Genomic DNA, 13,226 nt, shown 5'->3' on the forward strand with positions numbered 1-13,226 from the left:
TCCTGCGGTTGAAAGGCGTTGCAGAGTTTGTGAAATAGGTTTGTCTCACACCTGAATGAACATCCCGCGCGGTATTTAAATTGTGCCCGGATGTGTCAATTGGTTGGTGAAAGTCTAGCAGAATTGAGGAAGTGGCTGATCATATCAGTGTCCTTACACTTCTTTTTTTCATACACTTGTTAGTCCACCTGGTGAGTTTAGACTCAAGTTACACAATGTGTTGTGAACTCATAATTGTGTGAGAAATTAGAATACCCTGCTACATTCATTAAATTAGTGTAACTAAGTCACTTAATGAAGTCAAGTAACATTCGTAAACAACGAAAAGAAGAATGAATACATTTGTTTTAAACTCATAACATACTGACGTTGAACAGTTCCATCGTGTTGTTGAGGCATTATAACATGAACAGACAAGTGGATTATTTTAATAATCATTAAACTTATAAAAATGAGAGGGCTCGTCCGGGATTTGAACCCGGGACCTCTCGCACCCTAAGCGAGAATCATACCCCTAGACCAACGAACCGCGTGAACCTTGGCGAACATATAGAAAGTTCTATATATGAAAATACCACTAACTTCTCTCCTGTTTGATTAAGTAAGATATTTTTATTGTAGGCAGAACAGAAATGTTATGTATGCCCCACAAACATTTATACTTTTATTTCCATTTGAAGTGACTGCAGTATCATGGCGACCCATGTCTTTGAATAAGCGAATCAACATTCGAAAGTAACTGCAACAGAAATAAATGGGCACTTAAACGTAAAAACATCGTTGCAACAATTGAAATAATAGGTTTGTTATCTGTGTAGCTTACCCTACCTAAGCTAAGGTCGACTCGCAAGCAGTGATTGTCGGAAATCTTTAGTTACCGATGGGACCGTCACCTACCAACCGGCAGAGGTCGACAAACGTTGAAAAGAGGAAACATAGATCCAAAGAGGCGAGAGGTCTCACTCCATCCAGAAATGTGTCTGTCACTGTTTCAGTCATTTTTTATATATATTTATAATAGCCATATCCAAGGGTGGACAGACACACATAACATAGATGTCAAGTGTAAAGAATAGATAATACAATTAATTAACAATATTCAATAGTAAATCCATAAGATGAAACGATACAAATAATGTGAACGTGGGCTTTATACAAAATGAACTAGATTAATGTATTTTATTTCTTTGCTATTGTTATTTAATTGTATTTTGTTTAAGGTCTGTAACTATTGTCTACTTGCTATTCATTTCCTAATCCTCTTATTTCTTTATTTTTGATATTTGTAATTGATACCGCCTTGTCAAAGTAAAACATTTTAGCTAAATGAAGGTTACATTAAAAAAAAAAAAAGTTCTTTACGTTCTTTACACTTTCTGTATTGGGATTGCTTTTTGTTATTATTAGTGTAGTTGTCTCAGTAAGTAAGAACATTGTCCTGGCTTCATATCTAATTATTTTAATCCACGGGAACACACATCAGCCACCATGGATTAAGCACACTGATTGTTGAAGTTGATCACTTTGGCCTGTGCATTAACTGATCCATTGACAATGTGTGCCATCTGATAAATGTGAAGCACAGGGAATAGGAAAGCAGGTCACTGATATCATGCATATCAACCTACTGCTCACTTACAAAGCCCTACATAACCTGGCACCCCCTTATCTGGCTGACCTTCTTCAGGAGTACACCCCCTCTCGCTCCCTCCGCTCCTCCTCTGCTGGTCTGCTAACCGTCCCCACCACACGCCTCGTCACCATGGGTGCTCGGGCTTTTACCTGCACTGCTCCCAGACTCTGGAACTCCCTCCCCCCGCACATCCGACAGTCAGACACAATCACCATATTCAAATCCCAATTAAAAACCCACCTGTTCAAAACTGCCCTGTAGTGCTCCCCATTATATGTTTCATTTGTGTCAACTTGATTGTCTCCTCCATGATTTCCTGTTTGTGTTTTTATCATGTTCTGTTGCCTATTAGCGTTTTCTTTTTTTTAACAAATTGTACGGTGTCCTTGGGTGTCATGAAAGGCACCTAAAAATAAAATGTATTATTATTATTATTAATGTCAGTCATGAACGTTCCTAAATACTGTTTCATACATTAGCTGTGTGTGTGTGTGTGTGTGTGTGTGTGTGTGTGTGTGTGTGTGTGTGTGTGTGTGAGATTTTGCGTTTGTATAAAAAGGTGAGAAGTGTGTGTGTGAGCATTACATTATTCTTGAAACATCAAGTAAAAACTGCTTTTAAGGATGCAAAGAATACATATTTTTATTATCAAGAAGCTGCACACACTCAATAAATAAAAAGTTCAATAAGAAGACAACAAAGTAATATTAAAATAATGCAAAACATCTGCTTTGCCATTTTACTTTAGCATCTACCAAAACTTGTAAAAATGGTCAAAACCCAGTTTTACATTTTTTGATAAGCCTATATATCAATTAAAAATGTGTATGTCGACCATAGCCATGAGACCCATTGCGGTTGGTTAGGTGACAGGATGTGTATTGCCGAAGTCAATGGTTGCCATATGAATGTTAAAGAAGGATGTAGGATGACGGCCCCAAAGGCTCTCAGTCAGACGTGTGTATGTTTCTAGCAGATGGCAGCCTCAGTTCAGACACCCATAGCAGGAAGGGTTGACACATATCTCACAAGGATCTGAAGACACCATGATAGAGGCTGGAAAGTGCAAGAAACAGAAAGAAAAACATAAATATTAGTCTGACTGGAAATGAAAAAGTGAACGTTTTTTTCCCCCCACCCAAGTACCAGGTTTTCACTTTCATGTAATGCTGTAATTTTGAAAATGAGATCCGTTTCTGTATCTGTCTCAATACACCCACAAGGTTGTTAGCTTTGTCTATTGAGCTTTAATGGCCCCAAAAGAGTATTTGAACAGCCATTCATAGGCCTCTTGTCTGGCATTATCATTCCAGAGCCTCTTTATGGTGCAGCAATTGCAGGATGTGCACAATACAAAGTGTAAACAGGGAACTCGAGGAATCCATTTGAGCAAACTGAAGCCTGCGCCTGATGTTAGTGTGGTTTAATTCAAGTCAGGAGCAAGGACATTTCTGAGTGATAAAACAGCGTCTCTAAGAGCCTGTGAGATTGTTTCCTGTATGAATGTACCAAAATCCAAATGTTACAATTGTTCTCACTGAGCAATTCTGTGGGTGGTAAAGCAGGTCCTTTTATCAGGAATAGTGTAAATTGTTGTTTTCTTGCTGAAAGTATGTCTCACTTTCATGTCTGAATGAATTGTTGTACAGAAAAAAACAAATGAGATGTAACTCATTGATTTACAAACTGGGCAGCCAGGCTAAGTTTTCAGTGCTACGCTAGGCTAACCAGCTAACACAGCTCCTTCATCAGGGAAGTGTTTGGTTGTGTTAAGCATATCTCTTTGAAAGACAAAACACAAAAGAGCTTGTTCCTCTCTGCCATACAGCTCCATTTTCGTGCAAAAAACTATTCAAAACACATTTATGAGTGAATCGATATGTTGCTTCACTATAATGGACATGGCTAATTCGATGTGCTGGTTTCGTCAATATTAATATTTGCACCGAATGTGTATTAATTCACGACTGAAATGAGGCCCCAAAAATGCCTTTTTGTCTAGTTCAATTAAGAATAGTTTTTTTAACAATTATATTATTTTTTGCAAAGTCTTACCTAGTTTGGAGAAAATTATGCCTGTCCCCTTCCCTTGGCAAACTGGCCGAAAGACTTGAGGCAGGACAGGATTAGCACAAGCAGCTACCACGCTCGTCTCAGAGACGCGAGGGCTAACGTTGTCATCTAAATCCATCAGTTCCTTCAGCTGCTTCACTGCCTCCAAGGGGAAGATCCTGTCTCCAACCTAGGGGAGGACAAGAAAAACTGTGAGGCACAAAATAAATCATGCAGAACTTCCAAAAGAAAGGGGATGAGAAAGAGACATTTAGATGTATTGGTGTCAATAACTACCATTCAGATGCATTCAGAAAATACTGAAAAATAGAAGCAGCATGAGTGATAAGATGACGAAGGTCAAAGTATTTCCAAGAACAAGTCATACTCACTTTAACCTTCACACCCAGAGCTCCACTGCACCCACACAGCACCAAAACAAGGACGACACTGAGCACTCTCATTTTCAGATGATGCAAGATGCTTCTCAGTTCAGAGGAGAGATTCTTCTGTGTCTCTGGATGTCTGCTCGGCCTCTTATAGGGAGTCTGGACAGGTCAGTGAGGGATTTATTGGCTAAGAGTGAAAGTAGGGGGGAAACTCCGTGGCTAAAAGATAACCAAAGGTATTGCCCACTGTTAGCGTTCTGGATCCTCTTTTGTTAGTTTATAACCATAATCCTTTAGATATTTTATAACCTCTATCTCTGTTGTTTCCTCCGTCAGTGCTATACTTGATTATTTACTTTGGGTTTCATTCTTATGCCTCAGATGCCTCAGTGCCACCCCATAAATCTCCCCCATGTCTCTCTCCCACAGGTGTTCGCCACAGAGCCGTCTGATAAGAGAGAGGCCACACGAACAGAGCTGACCAAATAGGTCACTTGTTTGCAAAGCTGTGATAGTATGACTCTTTGCTGATGCAAATGGCAACTTTTTTGTTTGGTTACACAGTCAGAAAAAGGCATTTTAATGCACCATAAACTGTCAAGTATCACTTATGTGTAGTTTCACGTCATGGGAAGCTTTATCCCAAAGTTTGACAACAGATAAGAGTCAAATGTGTGACGTCAGTGTCAGTCAAAGTCTGGAGCTGCTCCATCAACAATGAATTGTAACTGACTGTGTGAACTGATTGTTGAGTCACATCAAGGTCAGAACATATTATGTGTGAATAATGTTGTGTTGCTGTTCTAATATTTTAATTCAACTTTTTATATTTTATTGTATTTCCTTTTTATCACCACTGTAAAGTGTCTTTGAGCACCTGAAAAAGCGCTTAGAAATCAAATGTATTATTATTATTATTATTATTATTCAAATCACTCATGAAATCAAGGTTTTCTTATTATTTCATATTTTGAAAGCTCAGACTTTGCTGGATCTGTACACAATATCTTTAACTTTAAAAGACAGTTGTTGCCTGGGAGTCGAGCATCACAGTATTATGATAACAATTTTCACTTAATGTCCCTCACACACACAAAGACAAACATACAACATATATTAATGAAAACATTAAATAACTGCAGAACTGACTTTTGGAAAATCCACAAAGCGAATATTTTGATTTTCATTGTACACATATCATACAACTATTACGTTTTGTGATGGTCCACTGGACATTACAGTGATGAAATATGTTTTAAAACCCACCAAGGGTTGTAGTGAGACTTGAAAGTAGGAAAGAAAAGTGTTGCAAACTCTTGCTTCTTATGCATTTATCTTTTACTCGGATTAAGTTTGTACACCTCAGGTGTTTTTCGAGATTTATGGTTGTTGATCTTTGGGTTTAAAATTGGATTTTAAAAGAAAAGTCTGTTATTGGTTACCCCAGACATATAGTGAGTATGCCTTGAAATTACTAAGCTTTATTGGAAAACAGAGAGAAAATATTATCATGGGAAATAAAACGGAGAATAGGAACTAGGCACGCAAATTAGTGTTATTTGAGAAATATGAAAACATTCATCAAAGTTTCCTTTTCAAAAATAAGCATTAAAAGCAGGAAAGGATGTTATATTTGATCACAATGGGTTTGGTTTATTTCATTTTTATACAACAATGTAACCTTATGTTTACAGGGAATGTTGACAAAGCATGCACTTTTACCGCAACCCCCTTTTAATAGTTAAATATAACTGGAAAACATCGGGTCAGTTAATAAAACACAAAAATGTACAGGTACAGGCTCAGTGCTCGAGGACCAGTCACTCATGGGTAATAAGGGCCAAAGCATAGGGATGAATTATATTGTAATTTGCCCACAAGGGCCCTGAACATCAAAACTGTCGCTCTGACAGAGGAGGCCAACGAACATTACCGTACAAAAATGGGTTTTGAGTGTTGTAATTATCACTCGATATAGAACCACGAAAAACATAATGAGGTTGGAGTGAATCTGGGGGAGCATAATTGACAAGATGACATCTTAATAATAGCTAAGAGAAAAACAAATCTCCTCCTAGTTCAACGAAGCTGTTTCTTATTTTTTGCAATGTCTTGTGATGTCTATGGACTCTGTGGGAGAGGGGTTTGTTGATGCCATGTACCACCAATATGTCACTATTTTATATGAAAAATGCATTACAAAAGATATATATATATATAATATATCATATTAATAATAATAATTTGAATATTGAATTGAGTTTACAGAAAAGAGCACAACGTACACATGATTTATGAATGCAAGCCTTTTATTTAAAACAATGTTAAGAAACAAGAAAAATAGGAACTTTTAAATATGTGTACAGTACAAAGCTTGGTAAGATAGAAATGTAACAAACAAATTCCAAAAATAAAAGGCATGATGGAAATGAAAAATAATGTAAATAAGCTACAGTAACAGTCCACAACAACAACATACCTTGTTTGATTTCTTTCTTTTTGGGGGCTTAGTTTGTCTATTAAGTGCCAAAAGACCGGAGACAGAGCCTCTGCGGTCAGGGAACATAATGTCACTGTCTCATCAGGTAAATCTTTTTTATTCTCTGAAGTACTATAGTTGTGAGGGGGAGGAAAAAAATCACAAGTATTAAGCTGGGCAAAGTGTTTGTTGCTTGTTTAGCAGCCGGTGCAGGCAGCAAAAGCGCAGATCTCACAGACGTCCCTGGGAACCATAGCTGAAATAAAGACAAAAAATTGTAAGACACACTGTTTTTATCACCTGGACCTCCATATTCATGACTTGGCATACTTAATATTCCACTCAAAGGCTGGCTGTTATAATATAGTGGTCTCACCTAGTCTGGACAGGGATGCAGATGCTCCTCTCAGCCTACAGAGGGGCAGGAACTCCTGGGGGAGCATGGGGTCGGCACACAGGGACCCGGTGCTCGCCCTGAGTCGAGGGCTCTGTTGTCCTGCTCCGCTGCTCTCTGTCAGCTCCTGGAGCCTCATGACGGCTTCCAGAGAGAAAGACAATCCATTCTCCTGAAAAGAAAGACACATCATTGGTGTTAAAGAACTGCATCTTACCAGTTAACTGATGTAGGATTAGTTCAAATAATGTGTCAAAACAAGTTTGTAATCTAAAAGAGTACAGGGTGCAGGTTTTGGGTAAGCTGCATGAACAAAGCTATTGTCCAGGATCAGTGAGTACTACAAAATGATGAATAATGCACTTACTTCAACCCGCACAGCCTCAGAGGTCCAGCTGAAAGCCAGGACGAGGACAGCGATGGTGGCGAGTATGGCCTTCATGGTGACAGCGATTTGTCTTGAAGAGTCTTTGTCTCTTGTGGTTGGTGTGCTCAGCAGGTGCTTAGCTCAGTGAGTGCTTTCCTTCCATCCACAAGCCTCCTTTAAACAGTTCTGCCCTGCAGCTCTGCAGTCATGTGACCACAGGTGCAAAGTTTTTCTCACGGGTTAATCAGTAGTGAAGGGGTTGTAAAGGGGAATTCATAAATCCTTCTTTTGCCTCATCACCTGTCTGATCATTTTATGGATCCCTGGCTCTGCTGGCAGCTCTGTCTCGTAGATTGATCACACCTCGGGTCGGTTAAACAGTTACCTTTCGCTCCATTGATGACGGTGAGAGCCTCACCTGCCCTAGAAAGCCCTGTTACTCACCTCTGAGCAAATGGTTGAACTTTGTTTTACAAGCTGACATGTCTGACAGAACTGGAACCTATCATGTTTAAAAGAAAGTGTTTTTATTTATTTATTTGGAAACGTGTTATTTTTAAACAGAAAAAAACCTTATAGAAAAATATATATTTGTCAAATATTTAAGTTCTGTATTTGCCTGATTGAAGGACACAAAGGCAATTGCATAGTATTAGACTAAAACAATTAGTTTAATATTTGAACAAATATAATTTCTTCAATGCTTTCATTACCACAGCATCTGGCTCTATATCGGACAGGGCTACTATGTTAAATTGTTTTAATGAGTATTTTGTGTCCTGTGGCTCTCTGTTTGATTATGTTACTAACTCTGCTTCTGTGAACACCACAGTCTGTGACTCTGAAAAACGTGGTTTGGAAAACCCTTTCAGTTTTTCTCCTTTTACTATTGACATTGTTCATGAAGCCTTAACCAAGTTAGATCCTAAGAAACCGGCTGGCCCGGACAACGTAGAACCTTTCTTTTTAAAGATACCTGCAGATTTTCTTTTTACCCTCAGCACAAACACAATGCCAAAAATATGGAAGTCAGCTTATGTCCTTCCTCTACTAAAAGGTGGGGAGGCTACTTTATTAAGTAATTATAGGCCCATCTCTAAATGGTCAGTTCTGGCCAAGGTTCTTGAACGCCTAGTGAGTGAGCAGGTAAAGGAGTTTTTATGTAAAAATGACATCCTGTCTAAACATCAGTCAGGTTTCAGAAAGCAATATAGCACCATCACTGCGACAATGAAAGTGGTGAATGATATTGCGGGTATCTTAGACAAAAAGCAGAGTTGTGCAGCTCTATTTATTGACCTTTCCAAAGCGTTTGATACCGTCGATCATCATATCTTGAAGCAGAGGCTACTCAGTATTGGCATATCCAGCCATGCAGTGGGGTGGTTTGTGAACTACCTCTCTGAAAGGTCCCAATGTGTTCAGTTTGATGGACTCACCTCTGAGTGGTTAAACATTACTAATGTTTTAGGTCCACTTTTATTCTCCATATATATCAACAGTTTAGGTGAAAATGTGGATGAAGCTACTTTACATTGTTATGCGGACGATACTGTGATGTATTGTGCAGGTCCCTCGATTAAGGAGGCTGGCGTTAAATTACAGGCTGTTTTTAATATTATTCAGACTCAGCTCTCCTTTAAATGTTGATAAAACCAAGGTAATGCTATTTTCAAAAGCCAAAAAGACCCCAGAGACAGCTTTGGATATTGTTACTGCGCAAGGAAAAGTACTTGAAGTGGGTTCCTGTTATAAATACCTTGGTATCTGGCTTGATGATTGCCTCTCTTTTAAACCTCAGGTCAATAATCTGCTTAGAAAGCTGAGGGTTAGACTAGGTTTCTTTTTCAGAAACAAGTCCTGTTTCTCTTTTGAAGCCAGGAAAAGTCTCTGTGACCTTTTTACCTGTGCTAGACTATGGTGATCTGCTCTATATGAATGCACCTGCCCATTACCTGATCAAGTTAGATGCCGCCTATCACAGTGCGCTGAGATTTGTTACTAACTGTAATGTACTTACACATCACTGTACCCTGTATGCCAGGGCAGGTCTGCCTTCACTTACTGTACGGAGGCTCAGTCATTGGTACATGTTCATATATAAAGCCATGCTGGGTAAACTACCAACTTATATCTGCTCTCTGATCTCACAGAGAGTCGCAAGTAGCTGTTGCCTGAGATCTCAGGATGTGTTTTTATGTGTGCCAAGTGCTAGGACTGTTTTAGGTACCAAAGCTTTTATGTGCACAGCTCCTCTAGCTTGGAACACTGCAATCTTTTTTGAAACTGAGCATTTTGGTTCCCCTGCATCATTTTAAAGCTCGGCTGGATGAAATGCTATTTGATACTCTTGGTACCTGTCATTGTGAATAGGTTTGTAAATTGTACCCCTGTAATTATGTTGTATGACGTCCTTTTTGTTTTCTGTTGTTTTTCTGTTTTTCATGTGTAACCAACAGTAGGTCTCCCTTGAAAAAGATATCGTTGATCTCAATGGGATTTCACCTGGTTAAATAAAGGTTCCAAACAAACAAACAATTAACTTGTAATTTGGAACTATGTTTTTTCTGATGGGTGAGAAAGCATAACATTTAGTTTGTTTATGGATTTCTTAAATCTGTCCATATTTTAACTCATTATTTGTAACCAATGCAAGATATATTGTAATACATTTATTATCTGTACATCTGTTTGTTACACATATATTTTATATGCTTTAAAAACAAATAAAAGGATTTTAAAATCAATTCTGAACCGAACTGGAAGCCAGTGCAGTGAGGCCAGAATTGGGGTGATGTGGTCACGCTTTTTGTGGCCAGTCAGCAAACGTGCAGCTGCGTTTTGGACAAGCTGCAGGCGTTTAATAGAGGCCTGGTCCATACCCACATACAGAGCGTTGCAGTAATCCAGTCTTGAGGTAACAAAGGCGTTAATAACCCTTTCTAAGTCATTAAAAGATAAATACGACTTGGTTTTGGCCAATAGTCTTATTAACTATACTCTATTGTGTGTATGGTAATAAAAACTTCAAATCCATGAATCCTTTAAATATGGGTTTTCTACTTTAAAGGCTTAAGTGTGTAACAATAATTGTAAAAGCTTTCAAGAGGTTTATATATGAAGCACTTGCTGCAAACAACATAAATGTCATTCTGTTGATGCTCAATAGATGGCCTTTTAGTAGAAAAAGCTTCAGTTAAATGTCGATAACTCTGCAGGAATCAAACCTGTGACCTTCCATTAATGGGACGACTATCTGATCACTAGGTTTCTCAAGGACAGCTAGAGGCAGCGATGAAAATCAATTATTTACGCTCCTGAGTGGCACCAGAGGCCTACACATACACAGGAGCGTAAGGGTGTTACAGGCCAGCAATTCTTTTTTAACGAGCTCATTTAACACAATTCTGCACACTGAGCATAAAGGGTCGGCACATCACGTTTCAACAGACGTCATCAAACTTTATTTCTGTTTTGTAGAAAGAGAGATTGCAACATAGACATCTTAGTCTCTCTGTCTATCATTTAATTAGCAATTTGTATATTGAGATCTATTTGGTCATTTTAGTCAAAAAGGATAAGCAGGGTGTTATTTAAGATGTTTATATACACCACCAATTCATTTGTAAGAAACTAAACTAGCAATTCATTGATTTGGCAAACAAGTAGTTCATAACTCTTTCCAATTTAAAACCTTTTGTTTCAATATGTATATTTTCTCGAAATAAAATAATGCTTTTTTTACTCCACTCACAGTAATTATGAATCACTGCTAAGCAGTACATCTGGAGTAAATTCACAAGCTACCCTGCAGTATACAAAGTAATTCAAACTATAACTGCACCTTTACCAGCTTTTGATAACACTTGCATCGATAATTTTAATCAAAACATATAATATATATTATTCTGAAATGGACCAATCTGTATAATGAGTACTTTACTGTAAGTATGTTTTGAGGCCAATACTTTTGTACTTTTACTTGAGTAACATTTGCAGGACTTTTACTGTAACAGAGTATTCCTACACCCTGGTACTTCTACTTTTACTTGAGTGCAAGATCTGAGTACTTCTTCCACCTCTGCATATATAATACAATCAGTCGGAGAGAAGGGGTTAACAAGGACCTACAGTTAATTTTCTTCCCTGCATGGGGCCCCTTAGTGGTTTAATCCAATCCTGCGTGTGTGTCCTCTGGATGCTGTGGTTCCTCCAACAGTCCAAAGAAATACTTGCTGGTTGTGTGCAGTGATGGAACTAAGTACATCAACTTTAAAAAGCACCTTGTACTTAAGTACAATGTTGACATGTGTTATTTCCTTGAGTATAGCCATTTTATGCTACTCTATACTTCCACTACATTTCACAGGCAAATCATCATGTATTTAACTCAACTACATTATACTATAGTTACTTTTTACTTATAAAAATACATTATATTTTTACATTATATGATGCATTTTTTTTTACAAATAATACCCCTCTATTTTACAAAGTATCCCAAATTGGCTCCCAATTGACAAACTACAACATCAAAATGCTCCCACATGTATTTGTTTGTGATAAAAACAGGGGAAATGAATAACGGAATGATACTGTAAAAGGTGTTGTCCTACATATAAAGAACTTTTACTTTTGATAATTTTCATTAGTAAAGTAGTAAAGTACATTAATAATGTGATTCTACTTAACCAACTATTTGGATTCAGGACTTGTTATTTCTAATGTATCTGAAGTAAAATATCTGAGTAATTCTTCCACACCTGGTAGTGTGAATGGTAATCTGTCCCTATTTTGCCCCTGTGACAGACACGACCTCTCCCTCCAATGTGTAATGGGATAAGCTCCTTTCCTCTGAGCCCCACGTATACACAGGATAAGCAGGTAGAGATAATGGAATAATAAATAAATAAATAACAGCAGTAGTTTGTATTAGTCATCACCGATTGCACTCACCATGCAGTCCATACAGACAGGTGGGAGTAGTACATGACACTGAGATCGCTTTGTTAATCAATACTCTTTACTTCAGACAGATTTGCCCAATCAGATCTTTTGAAATCTGGCCAAAAGTCTGCCAAGACAGCAGGGAGGATGTCTGGCGGAAATGTGTGGGTGGTACACTGTGACATAGAAGGAAATAGGGTGATGTGTTCCACCTAAATAATTGAAGTTTTCTGAAATATTCTAAATGTTTGTGCTCTTATGTGATGTGGAGGTGTGTCGGCGTGGAGGTCACAGGTGATGGCTTTGACTCAGTCTGACAGTGAACTGCACTCAGTAACCTCTGGGTTTGAGCTGCTCTTATCGAAAAATGTATGGCTAATTGACTTCATAATTCAAAAGGGTAATGATTTAAAGTCAGCGTTCGTCCACACTTGTCAAAAAGGTTCTTTGTTGAAACAAGACGTGAAAAATAGGCTCTATGTCAAGGGAAAGGGCAATTGTTCAGACAAGTAAGACAAATGACGACCACCTAGGCCAGAGGGCAGTAAATCATTAGCCTGAGGGTAAATAGAATATTTTTGGAGTATTTATTTAACCTCATCTCACCGCAGAAATCTTACAGTCAAGTGGGTCAGCACACAGTGTTTCTCACTCAGGATACTTCACCATGTATTTAACAAAAATGTAACCTTTGACCTTCCGAGTTTAAGATAATCTAAATGATTTAAACCTGCTTTGATTGTTTCTTTCTGCAACTTGGAGGCAACACAAAAGAAACACAACATTGCATCTGCTTCAGCATCTTTTAAAGTTGTTATTGTAAAAGGTTTGAGCAACTGTGTGAATGTCTGTAAACGACACTTGTCAAAGTATCATTTTTGAATGTTATCATGTATTGGACAGGGATTTCAAAAGGTGTGACTCATTCCTGATGACAATTAGCAGCATTAGTCACAGTAGGGTAA

The 13,226-nt window shown here is 38.1% G+C and overlaps 2 protein-coding genes and 1 non-coding gene across 3 annotated transcripts; all 3 read right to left on the reverse strand.

Annotated features, from left to right (window-relative positions):
* Nucleotides 1–457: 457 nt before the first annotated feature.
* Nucleotides 458–529, reverse strand: trnap-agg. The gene has a single exon. It is a non-coding gene; the product is annotated as a tRNA-Pro (tRNA).
* Nucleotides 530–2,266: 1,737 nt separating this feature from the next.
* LOC117489557 (guanylin-like) lies at nt 2,267–4,273 on the reverse strand. The gene is made up of 3 exons (XM_034138929.1): nt 4,078–4,273; nt 3,689–3,875; nt 2,267–2,689 (listed from the first exon to the last, which is right to left on the reverse strand). The coding sequence occupies exons 1-3, from the start codon at nt 4,147–4,149 to the stop codon at nt 2,619–2,621; spliced, it is 330 nt and encodes a 109-aa protein (XP_033994820.1). The 5' UTR covers nt 4,150–4,273; the 3' UTR covers nt 2,267–2,618.
* Nucleotides 4,274–6,365: 2,092 nt separating this feature from the next.
* LOC117489558 (guanylin-like) lies at nt 6,366–7,476 on the reverse strand. The gene is made up of 3 exons (XM_034138930.1): nt 7,315–7,476; nt 6,930–7,119; nt 6,366–6,809 (listed from the first exon to the last, which is right to left on the reverse strand). Exons 1-3 carry the CDS (start codon nt 7,387–7,389, stop codon nt 6,751–6,753), a joined length of 324 nt encoding a protein of 107 aa, XP_033994821.1. The 5' UTR covers nt 7,390–7,476; the 3' UTR covers nt 6,366–6,750.
* Between the last annotated feature and the right edge of the window lie 5,750 nt (nt 7,477–13,226).

Source organism: Trematomus bernacchii, unplaced genomic scaffold, assembly GCF_902827165.1.
Source record: "Trematomus bernacchii unplaced genomic scaffold, fTreBer1.1, whole genome shotgun sequence".
In the NCBI taxonomy this organism is placed as follows: domain Eukaryota; kingdom Metazoa; phylum Chordata; class Actinopteri; order Perciformes; family Nototheniidae; genus Trematomus; species Trematomus bernacchii.

Bases quoted from the DNA above. Each gene is read 5' to 3' on its own strand.
- LOC117489558 (XM_034138930.1), bottom strand. From the start codon at position 7,389: ATGAAGGCCATACTCGCCACCATCGCTGTCCTCGTCCTGGCTTTCAGC. The intron at 7,120-7,314 runs GTAAGTGCATTA...CTTTCTTTTCAG, and splicing joins CTGAGGCTGTGCGGGTTGAA to GAGAATGGATTGTCTTTCTC. The intron at 6,810-6,929 runs GTGAGACCACTA...TCTTTATTTCAG, and splicing joins TGCATCCCTGTCCAGACTAG to CTATGGTTCCCAGGGACGTC.
- LOC117489557 (XM_034138929.1), bottom strand. From the start codon at position 4,149: ATGAGAGTGCTCAGTGTCGTCCTTGTTTTGGTGCTGTGTGGGTGCAGT. The intron at 3,876-4,077 runs GTGAGTATGACT...GTCCTCCCCTAG, and splicing joins CTCTGGGTGTGAAGGTTAAA to GTTGGAGACAGGATCTTCCC. The intron at 2,690-3,688 runs GTAAGACTTTGC...TGCACTTTCCAG, and splicing joins CATAATTTTCTCCAAACTAG to CCTCTATCATGGTGTCTTCA.